The 22,249-nt window shown below is 44.2% G+C and overlaps 1 protein-coding gene across 2 annotated transcripts in view; it reads right to left on the bottom strand.

Moving 5' to 3' along the window:
- Positions 1–695: 695 nt before the first annotated feature.
- Positions 696–22,249, bottom strand: part of CNNM1 (cyclin M1) — a 71,174-nt gene continuing 49,620 nt past the window's right edge. The window contains exons 7-11 of one of the 2 annotated variants that reach the window (XM_006831234.1): positions 19,352–19,515; positions 4,375–4,558; positions 4,148–4,297; positions 1,911–2,012; positions 696–850 (exon numbers count right to left, since the gene is read on the bottom strand). In XM_006831234.1, coding sequence (XP_006831297.1) covers positions 771–850; positions 1,911–2,012; positions 4,148–4,297; positions 4,375–4,558; positions 19,352–19,515 — 680 coding nt within the window. In that variant the 3' untranslated portion in view covers positions 696–770. The remainder of the gene's footprint in view (positions 851–1,910; positions 2,013–4,147; positions 4,298–4,374; positions 4,559–19,351; positions 19,516–22,249) is intronic. The other variant, XM_006831235.1, reaches the window with a different exon arrangement.

The raw sequence follows: 22,249 nt of genomic DNA, 5'->3' as shown, positions 1-22,249 counted from the left end.
TTTTTTTCATGTAAGTTTCTTTTCCTTTCTTCTTTTTGTTTTTATTTGCACTTAAAACCTGGTTTCACCTTTGGCTCCCAATTGGGTCTCTGCTCCCTGCATCTCCTCCTATTCCCAAGCAGGTTTACTGATGGATCGATGGCTGCTGACTAGAGCCAAAACAGATTCATATTCTTTCCATTCCAGCTGAGACCCACTGTCCACCCCCCAGGTTGCTGACAGGAAGCCAGTTAGACCAATATGGCCTAGTACTGGGTTCTGGAGGAATTCTTGGCCCACTGAACTAGACCTCACACCTGCTACACCAGCCTCTCTCCATCTGCCTGTCTGCCAGTGGTACCTTCTGAGGTAAGCTAAGCATAATATATTGTGGAACATTAGTTATCATTTTGCTCTACAAGAAGAAATGGCAACGCTCAGGACACAGGTCCCCTATGACATCAGGGAATCCCAAAGAATAAAGAGGGGCATCAGCGACCCCACAGTGCCTTGGGGTCGTTTCTTCTCCCGTCGCAGACTGTGCAATGGCAAGACCATTTCTAGCATGTTCCACTGGAGATAGTCCTTCTGCTATGGCCACGGGAAGGCTCTGAGTCAAACTGGAGGCAAAGAGGGGAAATGAGCTGACCTGACAGCTAAGGTGGAGAGGTGGATGGGAAAGTGGAATGTCCCGTCACCGGTGGGCACCTCAGGGCGAAGCAGGCGATGGACGGCGCTTCTCCCCAAAGCTCAGCACTCGCACACACCCAGCGGACGCTGTTTCTGCCCCGTCATGTGATCAGAGGTGTTAAATTGGAGTTCTCCTCAGAGTTTCTCTCCCCATCTGGTGACCTCTTCTTTTTTCGACCACCTGAAAAACAGTTTTTAAGTGTCAATGTGTAAGATTTGGGAGGACAAGCGTGCTCTTCCATGCTTGCCTCAGAATAGAGGCAGAACTGCAGACAAAGCCCTCGACACTTTGGCTGGAACTAATCTTCTTGGTAGCATAGTGGTTATGAGTCGGGCTGCTAATCCCACAGTCAGCAGTTCAAAACTACCAGCGGCTCCGCAGGAGAAAGATGAGGCTTTCTGCTCCCGTAAAGATTTACAGCCTCAGACACCCTGTTCAGGGTCGCTATGGGTCGGAACCGACTTGACGGCACTTAACAACAATAACAACCTGTTTGTCCTAGATGATCACCATGCGTGGGGCAGATTCTATAACTACCCAGAGCGCTGAAAAGGCCCAAGCTCTACTACAGATCCCCATGATGACACCTCCTTGTTGTGAGATGCCCTCAAGTCTATTTGATTCATAGCAGCCCCAAGTGACAAACTAGACCTGCTCCATCCACAGTGAATTCTAGCCTGTCACCTTTCCAGGATCCAGTGACCTGTCTTTTTCCTGGGGATTTGCTGGGTGGGTTCCAGCTGTCAATCTTTTGGTGAGTGTCCAAGACATTAACTATTGTGTCACCAGGATTCCATTATATCTCCTTTCAAACCCAAACCAAACATGTTGTCGAGTCACTTCCACTTTATAGCAACCCCTTGTGACAGACCACAACGACCCCATAAGCTTTTGAAGGGTGTTGCGCCATAGAATAAGCACTAGACTGTTAAAAACGTTGGTGGTTCAAACCTACCAGTTGTTCCTTGGAAACCCTATAGAGAGGGTCGCTATGAGTCAGAACCGACTCGATGGCACTAACAACAATCTTTACAAAAACACATTGCCACATCTTTTTTCTGCAGAGTGGCTGTGGGTTCAAACGACCAGCCTTTTGGTTAGCAGCCAAGTGCTTTAACCACCATGCTAACAGGGTCCCTTTATAGGATTCCCGACAGTAGTCACTGGTTCCTTCTTCTAAAGGGCTTCCTTGCAGCCTTCAGCTGGTGGGCAGCTTTTACATGGGTGACGAGCTACTCACTCAAGGTTCTCAGCAGCCTCTTGCCCACAGTTTCCTCCAAGTCGCTACTGCAGGGGCTACCTTCGGTGTCCAAGGTGATATTATAACATTCACTACCTGATGCTGCACAAGGAGAGAAAAAGATACTTCATATTTTGTCTTATTGTTTGCCAGCCCACACACCCAGGGACTGAGGGAGGGATTTCTGGTTGATGTTTCTCAACAGGTGAAAGTTCCAGAAAAGTGTCAAGGCCGTAACAGGGACAGGATGCCCAGAAAGGATTTGGCTCTAATTAATTAATAGAACATGTTAGTGCAAACAAAGAGCAAACACATGGAGAACAGGAGCGGGGGTCCAACCAGAACTAACTCCCTCTCCTCAAACTCTGTTGGTAAGAGAAAGAGGACAAGAACAATCTGTTCCCCACCCAGATCCTTGGCAGAAAGACAGAAAACACACTTAAGGACAGGTGGTGATATCGCCTCCTCTATTTACGGCAACATTGGAAAACCATAGGGCTCAATAGTAAGACACAGGCCCCTGCCTTCTTCCCGAGAACTTAAGAGAGCCACAGAATCTCAGAGCTGGGTTTGGAGTCCAAGTTTTTACTGACTTTGCAATACACAGGCATGTAACCAGAGGGGCAAAGTGATGTCGTGGAAACTGCATTGTGCCAAAAGTCTGGGTTCTAATGCAGTCTACAGGCTTGGGCAAGTCCTTTCCCTTCACCAGGCCTTAGGGTCACCATGTGCCACGTTGTTAAGTGCTATTGAGTTGGTTCTGACTCACAGTGACCCTGTATAGTGTGACTGAGGTAACCTGGAACCACCAACCTTGCAGTCCAGCACATTAATCCACAGCGCCACACCAGGACTCATGTGCCATAGACATCTCTAAAGACTACCCATCTCCTCTATTCTTATTCCTTTGATACATTTTCTGGCTAGATACTTTGCCTGCTAAATTTGGCTTATGCTAGTGAAAAAGAATATCATTTCCAAGTTCAGACGCTGTAACAATGACTATGTGTGTCCCGGATTGTCTGACCTTAAAAATGCATGCACACCTGTCATGTCTCTGCTCTGGACTTGCCTTACGGACTGTGATAGGTCTGGGAGGTCAGGTACCACCCAACTAGTTTCTGACCTCCCTTCTTCCTGGAGCCTTAGCCTCTGATGACCTACAATTTTCTCTAAAGTACACGGAGTTTAGGGGCAAACCCTGGAGAAGAAGAGACCTACATTTGAATCTTGGTTCTGCCACTTACTAGCCATATGACCTTAGGTCAGTGTTTCTAGTCAAGCTTCTTCATCTATAAAATCAGGAAGAGAATAGTACCTTGTAAGGTAATAGCTTGTCAGATTCAATGGATACTTCAGGGCAAGGACTCAGTGTGCCAAGTATGAGGCGACTTCAAAAAGTTTGTGGAAAAATGGAATAAAAAGAGAACGAATTTTTCCATGAACTTTCTGACACCCCTTGTATATCTTACTGAGGCAATCACAGAAGAATCTCAGAACTGGGGGGACACTGGGGGCTTGGAGCATTATCACTGTTATCATTGTCAAGACTGACGTATTCAATGCCTCAGAGACTACAGACAAGTGCCACTGACTCCCCATGTTCTCTGGGGCTCAAAGAAGTCAGAGCCCTGCTAGTCTGAGTAGCGACCGACTCAGACTGTTTTCTAACTGTAAACGAGCTCTACTAACTCCTAGCATTTATGGTGCCCAGCGCCAAGCAGTGTCCTTAAAAGATGTGACTTTTATATATGTTATCTCATTTCTATAGACCGTGGCCTCATGAGCTAGGCCCCATCATATGTATACGATGTATGCAGATCTACATGGAGAAGTGGGGAACAGAAGGGAACTGAGTGTCAGGGTAAGTCAATTGCTTAAAATTGTGTAGCTTACAAATGAAAGAGCCTGAAAACGAGACTCCAGGCGGAAACCTAGCACCAGACACTGCCATGCACACTGTCTTCCTGAAGAAATGATTAACAGTGGGGCCTGATGCTCCATAAAGTGACTTTACCTTCCCTGGTTGTGGAAGAAGTGGGGAGTTGTCCACAGCACCGGCCTCCCACGGCTCCCTGTGCCCAGCTCTCCCTTCCCATCCCAGTGCCCAAGCGCAGATATCCCGTCCCTCCCACTGCCCAAGTGTGGCAATCCCTTCCTATCCCAGTGCCCATCCTATCCCAGTGCCCAAGCAAGGTGATCCGTTGTGTTTCCCAAGACGGCCTGCCCTCCCTGACCTGCTCTTGGGGGAACAGCCGTGGGAGACAGCGAGAGTTGCTGCGTGCCTTGTTCCTCAAAGTGGGCCACTTCCTCCTGGGCGAAGGCCATCTCCTCCATCCTCAGGTACACTACCTCACGGGTGCCTCTCAGCCCATCAGAGCGGCTGCCTGGGGAGGACAGCAAATATATCACCTCTCTGTGTTGGAGAAAACCTGGGGCTCAGCCCACTGCCCAAGTGACTTACATGGCAGGCTGTTCTTGTCGTTCAGGAGGGAGATGGCAGCGTCGTCCTTGGGGGTCTGGGGTGTGCCCTGGGTAGTTGGGGTCTTGGTGGAGTCCCCCACAGTGAAGGCCTCCATGTCGGGGGACTGGGGTGAGCTGTCCATGTGGCAGGCGGTGAGTGCATTCTGGTATTGTTGTCGTGTGATCTAGAAGGAAGAGGGCAGGGACAGGGTGGAAGATCAGGACGTTCTGGGCAGAGCCCTTCCTGGATGCAGCCAGCCTTTTGAAGCCCAGAAGCAGCCCACTGAAACGCTCTGACCTCTGTGAACTGGGAGGCCCACCCAGCTGTCCCAGGCAGGCCAGTGGTGAGGGACAATGAGGAGACTCTGCCTGTTTGTCACAAGTTCCTACTGCCCAAACCTTGACTATGCATGCCCCTGTGTGGGTGGTGGCGGTGGCTATGTGCCATGGAATTGGTTCTGACTCATAGTGACCCTGCATAGGGTTTCCAAGACTGTAAATCTTTCCGGGAGCAAAAAGTCTCATCTTTCTCCCGTGGTAGTTTCGAACTGCTGACCTTGAGGTTAGCAGTCCAGCTCGTAACCACTATATTACCAGAGCTGATGTGGGTGGAATATTCAGTAAGTAAGTAAGCACAGTGTTACTATGAGTCAGTACCAAGTTGATGGCACTTAACAACAACAAAGGTAAGCATAGGCTTACTTGTAATTACTAATCTGTAGTGAACAGTTTTATACTACCTGTGCTTACTTACTATGGTGAAAAACATGTGAAACTGTTCACTATAGATTAGTAACCAGCACAAGTAAGCTCATGCTTACCTTGCTTATTGGGTGATAGCTCTGAGTTAGTAGAGGCTTTGCCGAGAATAAGTCAGAACTCTTTTAAGAGACAAGCTCTTGCCCTAGGTCTTACAGTTAGGAAGTTAAAGGCCGAGGCATTTCTGATTTGGATTTAGCCCATCCCTGGATGTAGGTCAGATCATGGTTCCTCTGTTGGAAAGGTCGGCAGCAACGATATATCCCAGAATTCCCCATGGCTCACAGTCACTTTCCTGATACGTCAAACCCCACGCCTATTTGAAGACATCTGACACAGACCCTCCAGAAGAAAGTTAGGTTCCAGCCAGACCAGAAGGGAAATTCCATCATTCCAAGCAAGAAAAATATGGATCAAACATCTCTTCTGGAAAATGGGAAGGTTTCTCTGTCATCTCTGTTCTCTAGGTGTGAGTCACAGACTGGTGCTGTGAATCGTTGGTTACAGTGGAAAGAGGATCATTTTTACACACCCAACAGAGGACCATAATAATGTTAGCCAATCAACTGAAATACAGGCACTGAGAAATGGGGCACCTAGCAGGTTTAAGTTTAGACTAAGGTAAAACCGAACTGTAATAGTCATCTTAGAACAATGGGTAGAATTAAAATTTAACACCCTCTCTAGCTACATTCAATCACTCTTTCAGTCTCCAAAGCATATTTTGTATTCCAAATGAGAGGGAACAGCCACTCCTGCATCCAGGGAACAAAGGTGAAATAAGCAAACAGGAGCGGCTGAAACAGTCACTATGTCCTGGAGGCAACCATGTTGAACTACTGACACAATCACCCTAATTACTGAAATTGAAACACAATACAACAATGCCTGACCACAAGTTCAGTGATCTTGATTTTCTTTCCCCTTAAAACCCCAGGCTGCTCTCCAGTCAGGGAGGCAGATCTGGGATTCCTACTCCCTTGTCTTCATAGTAGTGATACCAATAAACACTTTGCTCTTTGCTTTGAGTCCTGCCTCTGAGTATTGGCTGATTTAGTGGCAGGTGACTAGAACCCCTTTTGCAATTACACAATGACACTGGGAAAAAATGAAGATGACACATGATGCAACATCCTTGCCAAATCCTATAATCCCCTAATGTGTTTTCATCCTTTATATACATTAAGTTAGAGAGCTTGCAAAACTACAAATTCTGCTCATTCCGCCTTCTCTTTCCTTTAGGGGCAGGATTGACATTACATGTTGGAACAATGGCGATGTTTGGCTGGCAATATGAGAAGAGCTGGTTAAGATGTACATACATTGGAACAGAGATTGGGCTTGAGATTAGCTTGCTATCTTGCAAGGGCTCTTTCTCAGCACCTGCTCCCCAAGCCCTCCTTTCCCATCCGGCTTGGCTGTGTTCCATGCCTGGCCTCTCTGGGAATCTATGGGTGATGGTCAGACTCTAGAGTGGTCTTGAGTGAATCCTAGGTGCCATACTGCTCACACTTGCTGAGGATGAGTCGAGTTGCCAGCACCCCTGACTCATCCCAATTCTGCCTTACCATCTCCCAGGTTTCCCTCCTTTCCTTTCTGTACCAGATGTAACTCTGCCCTTTTTATTAAGTAGGTGAGTGACATTTTCTAGAGCCTATGGTCTTCTAAAAGGACCTCTGGTAGAGTAGTGGTTACGAATCAGGCTGCAAACCTCAAGGTCAGCAGTTCAAAACTACCAGCTGTTCCACGGGAGAAAAATGAGGCTTTCTGCTCCCGTAAAGATTTCCAGCCTCAGAAACCCTTTACAGGCTTGCCATGATTTGGAACCAACTCCACGGTACAAAACCACCACAACCATGGTCTTCCAATGACTCCAAATTGTCTTAAAGTCCCCAAAGCCAACAAGAGTTTCTTAACACAATCTCTTGTTTTGAAAATTACTTAGAACTCATTCTGAAATAGTCCTCAAAATATTTAACCTCGACAATCATCCTGGAAACTTTTTTTTTCTTCATAAATGGAAACCTATTTTTCTCCTCCAAGTTGGAGACTTCCAATTGTAATGTAAAGTTGTGCATTATCAATTCTTTCTTTCTTCTATAACAAATTTTAGGATACTTCAGGAGAATCAAGTAAATTCTAAGCACAACTAATCTCATCGCAAAACACCAAGAAAGCCTTCCTGCAATGTTTAGGAAACACATACATGCAGAAATCCCAGGCTCCTAATCATCATACAACCACTAGCATTTCGGCGAGCGAACAGTCACCCTGACAGTTGAAATCAGTGGTTCTCAAACCTCGAAGTGCATTAGAATCACCTGGAGACTTGTTAAACTATAAACTGCTGGGCTTCACTTTCAGAGTTTCTGAATCAGCAGGTCAAGGTGGGGGCTTAGGATCTGCATTTCAAACAAGTTACCAGGTGATGCTGATACTGCAAGTATTGAAAGTACTTGTTGAGCACCAAGGAATGAAAGCTTATTTAAAATCAGACACAGATTCTGCTCAGGTTTTTGTTTTGTTTTTCCCTTTAAGAGATTTAAAAAGGTAAAGCATTCACATGCTAACAACTGGCTTTGAATATTACAAAACAAAATCTGTGCCTTATTGTACAGAACCACAGACTCTCAACTTTGTATTTGTCTAAGGTCTTCAATAGATTCAAAGTTCTTGTTGAGAACTTTGCAGCCTCCCCTGTTGGGAAGTCAGGTCTCAAGATTTCCAAGTGAGGTCAACTCTGCCCTTAGATGGCCTAAGGCGTTAACTTTGGTCAATCTCAGACTATCTCGCATGTGTTAGGGATTTCAACCACCAGTTAGTTATCTGTGCTCAGCCCATGCAGGCAGCTCTGGGACATGGAATCCCACTTCAGGTAAAGGGTCAAAGTGCTATGATAGTTATTCATCCCTCTAGGACAGTGGTTCTCAACCAAGGCCAGCACATCAGAAACACTTGGGGAGCTTTTAAAAATCCCAACATCCAGGATGCATTCTTAGAAGTCCAATGAGTGATGGAGTCAACTTCAGGAGACATTCTGTACAATTAAAGCTACATCTCAGAGTGGGGACCAGTCATTAGTTTAGGTTAAACCTCCCCAGGTGATTCCAATGCACAGATATGGTTGAGACCCATAGCTCTTGAAACCACTCATACTTGAGAATGCCCCCTGGAATCAGTTACTACCTTGATTCCCTTGATAACTGCCATCACGAATGCTAAAATTTCTTGTTGAAGCCCTGGGCTGTATCCTACTCCCCAACGTTCACAAGTCAATACTGACTCCTAGTAGGGCAGACTAGCGCTGCCATAGGCTTTCCAAGGCTGCCAATCTTTATGGAAGCAGACTTCCTCATCTGTCTCATGTGGATCAGCTGGTGGGTTTGAACTGCCGACCTTTCAGTTAGCAGCCCAATGTGTAACCCACTGCACCACCAGGGATCCGTCCAGCTCTTAAAGAAGGTTGAAATATTAAACCTATGAAATCCATAGGTTTTATTCTTTTGGATGCCCCCATGTTGTTGGTAGCATAGTGGTTATGAATCAGGCTGTGAACCTTAAGGTAAGCAGTTCAAAACTACCAGCCGCTCCACGGGAGAAAGATGAGGCTTTCTGCTCCCGTAAAGATTTACAGCCTTGGAAACCCTGTACAGGGTCACTATGGGTTGGAGCCAACTCCATGGCACTTAACAACAACAACAACATGAGTCAGAACTAACTCAACAGCACTTAACAACAAGAACATGTGGCTGTGGTTACGAGCCGTAGCATTAGCACCAACTCCTAGTGACCCTATATGTGCGCAGCAGAACTAAACACTCCCCGAGTCTGCACCATCCTCCTCCTCCTCATCATGTTTGAGCCATTGTTGCAGCCACTCTGTCCCCATGTTGTTGTTGTTGTTAAGTGCCACTGAGTCGGTTCCAACTCATAGCGACCCTGTACAGGCTTTCCAAGGAGTGGCTGGTGAGTTTGAACTGCTGACCTTGCGGTTCAAACTGACCTTGAGGTCCAGTACTCATCTGCAGCACCACACTAGGACTTGTTAGGTACCGACAAACAACCTATGCCTGGTCCTGAACCATACTCACAATAGTTGCTGCAGGTTGTTGTTGTTGTTAAGTGCCATTCAGTCGGTTCTGACCCATAGCAACCCTGTACAGGGTTTCCAAGGCTGTAAATCTTTACGGGAGCAGAAAGCCTCATCTTTCTCCCACGGAGCCGCTGGTAGTTTTGAATTGCTGACCTTAAGGTTCACAGCCCGATTCGTAACCACTACGCTATCAGAGCTCCTTAAGTTGTTGCAGGTAGTCATGTAAAATCCATTTGATAACTCTTTCAAGGGATTACTATTGCCAGGAAAGAGTTCCTTTATCACGAGATGAATTATATACTTCCATAATATATCACTGCTTCCGCTCTGCTTTTATAGCCAGGAAGCTCACAGATAGATGTAGTGTTACTTGCAATGATTAACTCATTCCTGATTGAATTCTCCTCACATTGGTCTGCAATTTCTTTTCTTTTTTAATTGAACATATCACTGGATTGTTTGTTTTGTTCTTTGAAATCATATATACTACTGAAAGTCCTATAAGTCTCCTAGAGAGCTGGAACTAAGAAGGTTCCAAACACTGGTGAAACTGTCTATCCACATAAAGCTTGATGGTGTACACAGCACTGAAGGCATGCGCTACCTCCTCTGCTGTCCACAGTGACTGTACGGGGCAGGTAGGAGACATCCTGTGATCTCCATTTTACAAGTGGGAACATGAGGTTCAGAGAGGTTAAAGGACTCACCCGAATCTGCAGCTAGCAGAGCAGGGCTACATGCAAGCTGTTAGCATCTTAGTAGCTACTGTCTCATGCAGTGTTTTGTCTGGGAAAGTGCCACTCACTCACTGGTGCCAAGGAGACTGAAGGTGAAGTCAGACTGTGGAACTCCACGTTCTCAGAAAGCAGCCTTCAAAGTCGATTAACAGTGTTCCTTTCAATCTGGACATTCTGTTGAAGAGTTTTTATATCCATGTTTGCCAAGAAAAGCTATATGCGTCTGGACTCCACTGCAAACGTACCTGGTTGCATTAGGCTGCCTTCCGCCTGGTCACTTATGCTGCCTTTCATAACCCTCTAGGGGAGATGATTCAAAGACACAGTGCCCTAGTAACTGCGGCGTAGCGTAGAAGTCTAAAGGCATCTCCAATACTGAAAAGCAGCTACCTCCTGGCTTGAATCAAGGTCATCATCAAACCCAACTTCATAAAGTGCCCATAGGCTTTCAGACGATGAAGCTTTTCTTGGGTCTTATAGTTTCTCTTAGCTTGAAAGACAGAAAAAACTCTTAAAAGACACTTGACAAGCCTAACACAGTACTTGCTTTAGGTCCAAGGTTCTTCTAATGAGTTAGTCTAGGTTTGACTTTTAGTCAGGAAGGCCAAATGGCCCTTCACCTTAGAAAATATGGTACTCAGATGGCTGGTGAATTCTGCCAAACACTCAGAGAGGAGCTGACACCAATTCTACTCAAACTATTCCAGAATAGAGAAAAGAATGGAAAAGTCCTGAATTCATTTTATGAAGCAAGCATAACTCTGATACCAAACCCAGGCAAAGACATCACCAAGAAAGAAAATTACAGACCAAGATCCCTCATGAACATAGATGCAGAAATTCTCAACAAAATCCTAGCCAATAGACTGCAACAATTCATGTAAAAAAAAAAAAAAAAGGCATCATGACCAAGTGGGATCCATACCAGGTATACAGGAATGGGTCAATATGAAAAAAAATAAAGAAACAAACATAATCTATCACATAAATAAAACAAAGGAAAAGAATCACATGGTCATATCAATTGATGCAGAAATGGTAGCCGACAAAATCTTGATGAAAACACTCAACAAAAACGGAACAGAAGGGAAACTTCTCAACATAATTAAGGGCATAGATACAAAACCAAAGGCCAACATCACTCTCAACTGTGAGAAACTGGTCATTCCTAGAACAGGTACCAGACAAGGATGCCCTTTATCACCACTCCTATCCAATACTGGGAGTCCTGGTGTGGCACTGTGGATTCATGCACTGGACTGAAAAGTCAGTTTGAACCACAAGGTTGGCAGTTCAAGCTAACCAGCTGCTCCTTGGAAACCCTATACATGGCCACTATGGGTCGGAACCAACTTGACAGCACTTAATAACAACAACAATTCAATATTCAGCTGGAAGCCTTAGAGCTATAAGACAAAAAATGGATGTCAAAGGCATTAAATTGGCAAAAAATAAGCAAAGCTCTATTTGCAGATGATATGATCATATACTTAGAAAATCCCAAAGACTCAGCAAGACAATTATTGGAACTCTTTGATAGATTCAGCAAAGTAATAGGATACAAGATCAACATACAAAAATCAGTTGAATTCCTTTACACTAATGAAGAGAGCTCTGAAAAGGAAATCAGGAAAACAGTACATTTGTTGTTGTTGTTGTTGTTAGGTGCTGTTGAGTTGCTTCCGACTCACAGTGGCCTTGTGTAGGTTTTCTGAAGAGCAGCTGGTGGATTTGAGCCACCGACCTTGCGGTCCAGTGCATTACCCTACAGCGCCACTTGGGAATAAATCTAACCAGAGAAACAAAAGACCTATACAAAGAAAACTACAAAACATTACTATAAGAAACCAAAGGACACATGCAGAAATGTAGGAATATACCACGCTAATGGATAGGAAGGTTAACACTGTGAAAATGTCAACACTACCCAAAGTAATCCCATTCCATATTTCAACTTCATTCTTTAAAGAGATGGAAAAACTAATCAGTAACCTTATATAAAAGGAAAGAGACTTTGGATCAGCAAAGCATTATTTTAAAAGAATAAAGCAGGAGGCCTCTTGCGTCTTGATCTCAACACCTACTATACAGCCACAGTAGTCAAAACAGCTTGGTACTGGTATCATGAAAGACACAGAGATCAATGGAACAGAATTGAGAACCCAGAAGTAAATCCACCCACCTATGGGCAGCTGATCTTTGCTGAGGGCCAAAATGCCTTACCTGGGGAAGAGACAGTCACTTCAACAAATGGTGCTGGCAAAACTGGAAATCCATTTGCAGAAAAGTTAAGACCGATACTTCACACCACATACAAAAATGAACTCAACATGGATTAAAGACCTAATTGTAAAGCCTTGAACTATAAGGATCATCAATGAAAAAATAAGGACAAACGTAGGGGCTCTAGTACATGGCATAGACACACTATCCAACATTATTAAAACGTACACAAACAGAAGACAAAATAGATGACTGGGACCATCCCCAAATTAGACATATATGTGCATCAAAGGATTTCACAGACTGGAAAAAAATGTTTGGCAATGATATATAAGACAAAGGACTACTCTCTACAATTTATAGACCACTTCGACACCTCAACAAGAAGATAAATAATCCAATTAATAAATGGGCAGAGTATCTGAAAAGACACTTCAACAAAGTAGACATTCAGCCAACAAACATATGAAAACAATGCTCATGACTATTAGCCATTGTTGTTAAGTGCTGTTGAGTTGGTTCTAACTTATAGTGACCCTATACAGGGGTTTCAAGGAGTGAATGGTGGGTTTGAACCACCAACAATATGGTTAGCAGTCCAATGCTTATCTTACAGCCCAGCACTACATCAGGACTTCATTAGCCATTGTTGTTATTAAGTGCCACTAAGTCAGTCCTGACTCATAGCAACCCTAAATAGGGTTTCCAAGAAGCAGTTAGTGGGTTTGAACTGCTGACCTTGTGGTTAACAGTTCAGTGCTTATCCTATATTGCCACCATACCAGAAACCCTCATTAGCCATTAGCGATGCAAATCAAAACAACAATGAGATATCATCTCACTCTGGCATTAATAGCCAAGTTAAAAAATTATAGACAACAACAAATGCTGGTGAGGGTGTGGAGAGACGGGGCTCACCTACATTTCTGGTGGGACTGTAAAATGGTGCAACCACTGTGGAAAACAGTATGGTGCATTCTCAAAAAGTTGGAAATAGAGATGCCATATGACCCAGCAATCCCTCTATTTGATGTATATCCTCAAGAAATAATAGCCGTAACACGACTAGATAATATGCACACCTGTGTTCACTGTAGCACTATTCACAATAGCAAAAAGATGGAGACAGACGAAATGCCCATAAAAAGAAGACTAAACAAACTTGGTACATACACACAATGGAATACTACACAATGGTGAAGAATAACAGTGAATCTCCCAAACACCTCACAGCATGGATGAAGCTGGAAGACATTATGTTGAGTGAAACTGTTGTTAAGTACCACAGAGTCGGTTCTAACTCAAGGTGACCCTGTGTAGGGTTTCCAAGGAGCAACTGGAACTCAAGGTGACCCTGTGTAGGGTTTCCAAGGAGCAACTGGAACTCAAGGTGACCCTGTATAGGGTTTCCAAGGAGCAACTGGTGGGTGTGCAGTTAACAGTCCAATGTTTATCCTAACGCACCACACCAGGACTCCCCAAATGACAATACTGCATGAGACCACTCATAAAAAGTTAAGAAAAGGTTTTCATGGTAAAAGAAACACTATGATGGTTGTGATGGGAAGAGAAAATTATTCATGGCCTAGAGGGTAGATACATGTTAACATGGGTGATGGGGCAGGCAATATACAACAAGAGGGAGGTTGCCAGAGGAAAGATGAAGGTATCGGGAGGCACAAGGAGGAATACAAGAGTTAAAATGAATAGAGATAAATACTATTAAATGATAGTACACGGAGGGGATTGCAATCCTTGTAATGACGCAAAGTATATGATTCATTGAATGCAAAACTGATGATCTACTCTGGAAATCTTCACTCTAGTCACAGCGGTGGTGGTGGTGGTGTGTGCTGTGGAGTCAGTTCTGACTCATAGAGACCCTGTATAAGGTTTCTGAGGCTGTAAATCTTTACGGGAGCAGAAAGCTTCATTTTTCTCCTGCAGAACAGATGGCAGCTTCGAACTGCTGACCTTGATGTTAGTAGCCCGATTTGTAATCACTATGCTACCAGAGCTTCTTATCAGAGGATGGTGCCAGCTGCAAAATTCTTTTAGTTCACTAATTTCTTTTTGGAAAAGCTCGATCCACAATGAACTGGGACACTCTCCTTGTTCTTCAGAAACAGTAATCATCCCTCTAGTTCACGGGAAGCAGAGATCTGTAGCACATTCTTCAGCCATTGTTGGGGAAGAAAGGATTGGCTGGGAATAACACGACTTCATTATAACCCCAAGCAAATGGAATAGGCTCCCTCACAAAGTACGAGTTCTCTGCCATGAGAGATTAAACAGCCCCTTGCCTGTGGTGCAGAAGGGAAGAATCAGACAGAGAAAGACAGAATCTGCTAGTGGGAAGAAGCATGGCTGTGTCTGTGTGCGTGTGGAGGTGTGTGTAAAGGTATGTGTGTAGGGTAGTTTGCCTGGGTGCCAGTGCAGGGTAAACTTTGATGGAGGGTCTACACTCACTGTTGGTGGGTGCCGGTATCCAAGGAGAGGCCCCATTCATTGATTACTTTCTCTAAATATCTCATAGCTTTGCTTTCATACTGATTCCTCTTGTCATTTTTAAACTAGAAATGACTGACATGCCAATGCGATGCCTTAAAATAAGTGATGACAAGGTACCAATCTAGGGACATGTACTTAGGGACGCTACCTGTGCCCTGCACCCCCAGCTGAATTTCTAGATTCGAGCATCAGTTTTCATCAGTTCTCCCTTGTTCAACAATCTACGACAACGCCTTTCTCTTTAGCACAGTACTTCCAACAGAAATGTAATTCAAGCCACATAGGTCACATTCAATACAAGTAAAAAGAAACAGGTATAATTAGTTTTAGTAATATATTTCATTTAACCCAGAAAACCCCAAATCCACTGCTGTCCAGTCGATTAGGACTCATGTCGACCCCGTATGTTACAAAGCAGAACTGCTCTATGGAGTTGCCGAAGTTGCAAACCTTTGTAGAAGCAGACTGCCTCATTTTCTCCCCGTAGAGCGGCTGGTGTGTTTGAACTGCTGAGCTTTTGGTTAGTAGCCTGACACTTAATCCACTGCACCACCAGGGATCCTCATTTAACCCAACACAGCCAACATATTTTCATTTCAACAATGTAATCAGCATACAAATCATTAACAAGGGCTTTTGCATTCTTTGCACTAAGTCTTTGAAATCTGGTATGCAGTTTGCATTTGCTGTTAGAGGTCACTAAGCCAATTCCAACTCACTTGACCCCACTTGACAGAGGAGACCTGCTTCCAGTTTTCTTGGCTGTGATCTCTATGGAAATAGATCACCAGGCCTTTCTCCTGCAGAGCTCCTGGGTGGGTCAGAATTGCCAACTTTGGGTTTGCAGCCAAACAATTAAGCTGTGCACCACCAACACTCTTTAGTTTACAGCACATCAGTTTGGATAAGCACATTTTCTGTGCTCGGTAGGCTACTGGCTATTGCAGGCCTAGCAGATCAATCCTTTGCTCAGTTTTCCTAATTTGGTCTTGCCCACCAACAATGGTCACACTACTTCTACATCAGAATTGGTGTCCCAGCCCCTCTCTTCGCAGTTCCTTGAATACACCTTGTATATTTTACCTTCTGTATCTCTGTTTATGGGTGCTCCCTCAGCACGGTATTCTCTTAACTTTCTTCTTTCCCCCCAAATTTAAAGTTCTGGTATACTCTCCAGTTAATTTATTGTTGTTGTTAAGTGCCGTTGAGTCAGTTCTGACCCGTAGTGACCCTGTAGAGGGTTTCTGAGGAGCGACTGGTGAGCTTGAACCGCCGACCTTGCAGTTCAAATGGCTTTGCAGTCTGGCGCATTAACCCACAGCGCCACAGAGGTTTAAATAAAGTGCAATAGAATTTGTAATCAATTAAGACATTTCCCTGTATTCATCATTGTAATTTACCATATGTTTTCTCTCCCTAGCTAGATTTTAACCTAGGTATAAGGCAGAGAAGTTGTTTAATATTTTGTTAGCATTAGTAAATGCCAAATTTGTGTATAGTATCTAGAACCATGGTTGGTGCTACCTGAAGACACTTACTGGTTGAATGAGGGGTGTCAAATATATCCAAAAAGCAACATGCTTGTATCCTCTATTCAGTTCTGTTGGTACCCCATTTCTTAGCTAATAGCTTGAGTTCAAATTATCTTCTCTTATACTTTGGCCGTTTAAAAACTCAAGCATTTTCTAAACTACAGGGCAAATGGAGGTTTGTTTATCTTGAAGTTAACAAAAAGAGTATCCCTTTGGGCATTTTCACTTATCAGCCAAGGTGTCCAGAAGTAAACCTGTAAGCCAGTGGGATGTCTCCTGTTATTTTATGATGTTCTGTCAAAACACAATCCTGCAATTTAGGGATTCTACCACCAGATGGTGATAGGGCATCTTGGTCAAGATTACACAATCCGGACTGTAAGACATTTACCAAACACGCTTACAGTTTTATAATGATACACACACGAATTTTCAAAAAAACCCACAAATTTCTAAGGGCTTTTTGGTATCCTTGTAACATATTCTTAACTATTATGAATCACTGTTTGTCTTAAACCTTTCCTATTCCTTTCTACCTCATTTTATAACTTTGTAACTTATCTCAAAGTCAAATTATCCTTGAAGTAAATGAATCATTCAATTTTCAGACACTGTACCACAAGTTTAAAGACGTTTTTAAGCAAAATTTTAATCAGTTTCTGTCTTTTCCTAAAATTCTTCCACTTTTGATACTCAGCCTTCCCAATTTTATAATTTCAAGAACTGTGTCTTGTACTGCTCAGCTACACACAACAGGGCAAGGTCTGACAGGACAGAAACCTGCTCCTGAGAACTGATCGTAGATGGAGGGGTCTCAACATTGCCACTACTCGTGTCAGGAGGCTTTCCTTACTATCTGTAGGATGTTCCCTTTCCTAAAATTTAAGGATGTGAGATTATCTGTAAATCTTTAGAAAATATTTCTCATTGAATGCAATTTATTCCTCCTCGAGGAACTGCCAAAATCCATCTCCCTAAAGCTGTCTCCCGTCTATGCAAACCTAGTGCTGCTTCAGGGAACCTTCTATGCAAACCTAGTGCTGCTTCAGGGAACCGTTGTTGGTTTAACATTTTCAACACCTCGTTCACGTTTTCACTCCAGGGCAGCAAGTTAAAGCCTCCATATTGATTTTCTGAACTTCTGATATAAATGGAAAGATCTGAGAAACAAATGTAACAAAAATTCCCAATGCACTTAAAATAGAATCTAACGGCCTTTCTATGACCTAAAGTTTCCAAGTGAAGTAGCCATGCTGACGCTCCATTTACCCATACACACTCAGAACCTTGACGCATCAAGCTCTCTGGGTTATTTCTGACTGTATTTCTCTCTTTAACACTTCCCCCGTGTCCCTTTTGAAGTCTCAGCAAAAATATCCCTTTCTCAGCTTTCAAAAGTAGCCTTCCCTGCCCAATCCCTTGGTTCTATTTATTTCATTCAGATTTCTCAATTATTTGTGTGATTACTTGTTTATTACTTTTCTTCCCCATTACCATGTAAGTTCCACAAAGAATGGAGCTTTCTCTCTTGTTCATAAATGTATCATTAATACTTGTACCAAGCACAGAGCAGGCATTAAGGAAATGTTTGTTGACTGGTTTACTCAGATTAAGATTTTCAATTTCTAGGCTTGCAAACCATGTGACTAGTGATGCTAATTGGTTAATAACAAAATTAACATGTTGGAATTTCTCCTCTTTCCATTTTTTTTCCCCAACCTCCAAATCCAAGGAAGGTTTGTGTTTGCAATGAACGGGCTTCAAGCTGCAGTAGATGGGCTGAAACCTTTTCTGAAGTTTAGCTTCACTGTCATATTATACTTGTTAAATATCTGCAGCCATCTACACACTCAGTGCTATCCAGTTAGTTTCTAACCTCCCTCCTCGCTGGACCCTTGGGCTCTGATGACCTGCAAATCTCTCTAAAGTGTACTGAGTTTAAGGTACAAACCTTGGGGAGAGAGAGACCCACAATTGAATCTTGGTTCTGCCATGTGGCCTTGGGTAAATGCTTCTACTCAAGCCTTGGCTTCTTCGTCTATAAAATGGGGACGAGATCAGCACCTAGCTGGTCGGGTGGTCGTGGGCTTCAGTGGACGATTCAGGTCGAGGACTCAGTGAAGTGTCTTGTACAGAAAGTTACACAAACAGTAATCCTTTCACTCCTCCCTCCCTCCTCGACTCTGTAACCTTTCATGGTTATTTTTATCAGCCGATGTCACTTTTAGCTCAGGACCTTCTCAGAATTATGGAACACAGAAAGCCAGTCGGCCGGCCAGTGCACCACACTTTTCAGATAATCAGGGTGTGAGCGCTGGACAGAAGAAAGGGCCGTTTCCCACCACGGTGATTTCAATACACCGCTCATTAGCGTCATTAGCCAAAGGAGCTCTGGTGGTATAGGGTTTCCGAGGCTGTAAATCTTTATAGAAGCAGAAAGTCTCATCTTTCTCTTGCAGAACTGCTGGTAGTTTCGAGATTAGCAGCCTGACTCGTGACGCTAATAGGGTGTTAATAATTACTATAAAGGATTTTCAGTTGAGTGTGTTTTAAATTTTAAAATACACTGTAAACTGTAAAGATACACTGTTGTTGTTGTAGTTAAGTGCCGTTGAGTCGGTTCGGACTCATAGCAACCTCCAAGGAGCGACTGGTGGGTTTGAACTGTCAACCTTGCAGTTAGCAGTCCAATGCTGATCCTACAATACCACAACAGGACTCCTGCATAGAATCATAGCCTGACTTATTAATCACCTGCAGAATAACCCTGAAAAATAAAAAGAACAAAATCAACCTGGTACCAATGGGGAAGGATCCAAATGAAACAGTTCTGCCAGTAACTTGTCTCGGGCAGGCTAATTTCCTTTTGCTTTGTGCCTCTGTTTCCCCACAGGAAAACTGGGGATCAGATGGCCTTCTTTAAAGAGGGATGAATAACGCATAGTCATACAGTCTGAAACCAGGCAGGGCCCGATAAACAGGATGCAATGATCCCCCAGCAATGTCCTGGAACATGAGGGAAGGAGATACCCATTCTGCCCAGGGGTGGGGGTCTCTTCTCCCTGCCACGCCAGCCAACTCTGCCCACAGGAAGAGAGGGGTGCACCCTCGTGGGGGAGTTACCTTGACAAACTGCACATCACTGAGGATGTGGACCGAGTAGTCGGGCGTGTAGAGGTTGTTGCTGCTGCTGTACAGCTGGCTGGTGCTCCCCCCAAAGTCGCTGCGCTCACGGTTCGGAGACTCGCAGCGGTTCAACCCGCTGCAGCGAGAAGGGGACCGGTTTACTGCAGTTGTTGAGGGAAAAGAAGAGGGAAAGGAGAGGAAGAAAAGACAAGGAGGGGAGGAAGAAAAGGGGCATGGAAAGAGAGAGAAAGAGAGAGAGGTGTTGTTTACTGAGGTCCCGCTGGACCATGGATTATGGAAATAGCCCCTTGCCTTTCCCATTAGAGCAGCGGAAGGAGCCAGGCTGGCTTCGTAGATATTTGTTCCCTAGAAGTGAATATCTAAGCCAGGAACCCAAAGCACCAATCTTCTCAGGCTCCTCCAATTTCCCTGAACTACTGAAGGGTACAGAGGTGGTCCACAGCCTTTCCTGGTTCTGGTCTTCAGGCACAGGAGGACACCCCAACGAGATGACAGCACTGTGAGTCTGCTTTGCTAACCCTCTGCCACCAAGAGCTATTGTCCAGAAATACCATCTATGAGCTGTAGGCGTGTCCTCGGGGCCATTAGTCACCGCACAGATAACACTCCCCACCACAGTGACATGTGTTAGCCTGCCCCAACATTTGTGGGTCCTGGGCATGCATACAAATGGAGGCCCGCAAAACAGATGGATAAATACTTACAAGTTAGCAATCACATTAAGAAAGTGTCAAAATCTTGTCCTTGACAAACATACCATCATAACAACCTGAAAAGTCAGGTTTGACTCAGATTCCTTTTTGACCAGAAAACAAGGCAGAGTGGGGGGAGCCAACCCCAGCTTCTATGCCCCCCACCTACACCCCGAAGCTGTCTGAGTGAGGAGTTCCAGGACCCTCAGTTTCTGAAATGTGGTCCAGAAGGAAAGACACTGTCACTGTGGCCCTATGGAAAAGGGCACAGCTGAGGAGGGTCTGAGTGGGGAATCTCTAAAGTGAGGTCTAGCACAGGGCTACCTCTTGCTTAGGCCTAAGGGAGAAATGGAGTCCTGGTGTGGTACTGTGGGATAAAGAACTAGACTACAAGGTCGGTTTGAACCACAAGGTTGTTAGTTCAAACTCGCCAGCTGGTCCTTGGAAACCCTATACAGGATTGCTATGAGTCAGAAAAGACTCGACAACACTTAACAACAACAACAAAAGGGAGAAATAGGAACAACTTTGATAGAAGGCCTCCTCAATGTTCAGAGTCAGGCCGTTTTTATGTTTTCAAGGTCCTGCTTTAAGTAAAGAAACACTTTTAGGGAAAGTTTGATTAAGACCACGTCACTGGCTTTCAAAGTGACCGGTATGAACTGGGTCAATAGACGAGAGCATTCTGAAGATGATGTGAGCATCATCTCAACCACAGAATGATCTGGAGTGAGAGACTGCAGAGCTTTCCTGCTCCTCTGCCATCCAGCTGGTCTCACTCTGCACTTCTTCCCCAAAAGAAGAATGGGATGCTGTCTGCCTCTCATAATTCAGACTGTTCAGGAGACTCAAGTGCAGAATCAGACTCTTCATAGATTCTGGTCTTGGTTCTTTCGAGGCAGAACTTTGGGAAGTTAATCCTGTCTCATGAAGATACTGGGGTCATCAATCAAACTATTTGATCAGTACCTATTTGGAGTGAGGCAGAGAAGGGTGCCAATCTGGTAAACTGCCAAAACCTGTCATTGTTGTCTGGCTGACCATACAGCCAAAAGATTAAAGTAATGTAGCTGTTGTTGTTAAGTGACATGGAGTCGGTTCTGACTCATAGCGACATGTATATATAGAGTTTCCAAGGAGTAGCTGGTAGGTTTGAACCACTGACCTTTCAGTTCAAACTGACCTTGTGGCCCAGTGCATTGTCCTGCAGCACCACACCAGGACTCGAAATAACATTAGGTTGAATAACTGTCTCGTTGTTGTTGTTAGGTGCCATCGAGTTGGTGCCAACTCACAGTGACCTTATGAACAGCAGAACGAAACACTGCCTGATCCTGGGCCAACCTCACTACTGTTGCCACGCTTGAGTCCATCGATGCTGCCACTTGGCCAAGCCATCTCGCTGGGGGTCTTCCTCTTTTCCTCTGACCCTCCACCTTACCAAACATGATATCTTTCTCCAGCAACTGTTCCCTCCTGACAATATATCCAGAGTATGAGAGACGAAGTTTGGTCATTTTGGCCTCTAAGGAGCACTCTGGCTGCACTTCTTCCCAAATGGATCTATTGGTTCTTTTGGCAGCCCATGGCACTTTCAATATTCTCCTCCAACACCATAACTCAAAGGTATATTCTTCTACAGTCTTCCTTATTCACTGTCCAGCTTTCACATGCATATGAGGTTATTGAAAATACCATGGCTTGGGTCAGGCGCACCTTAGTCCTCAAGCTGACACCTTTGCTCTTGAACACTTTAAAAAGGTCTTGTGCAGCAGGTGTGCTTAATGCAATATGTCAATAAGATCTCTTGACTGCTGCTTCCATGAGTGTTGATAGTTGATCCAAGAAGAATGAAGTCCTTGACAACTTCAATCTTTTCTCCATTGATAAGAATATTGTTTATTGGTCCAGTGGTGAGGATTTTTGTTTTCTTTACATTGAGATGTAATCCATACCAAAGGTTGTGCTCTTTGATCTTCATCAGTAAATGTTTTAAGTCCTCTTCACTTTCAGCAAGCAAGGTTGTATCATCTGCATATCGCAGGATGTTAATGAGTCTCCCTCCAATCCTGATGCCACGTTTTTCTTCATAGAAATCAGCTTCTCAGATGATTTGTTCAGCATACAGGTTGAATAAGTATGGTGAAAGAATATAACCTTGTCACACACCTTTCTTAATTTT

This window comes from Chrysochloris asiatica, unplaced genomic scaffold (assembly GCF_000296735.1).
Source record: "Chrysochloris asiatica unplaced genomic scaffold, ChrAsi1.0 scaffold00003, whole genome shotgun sequence".
NCBI lineage: Eukaryota > Metazoa > Chordata > Mammalia > Afrosoricida > Chrysochloridae > Chrysochloris > Chrysochloris asiatica.
This window is presented reverse-complemented; position numbering and strand designations above follow the sequence as displayed.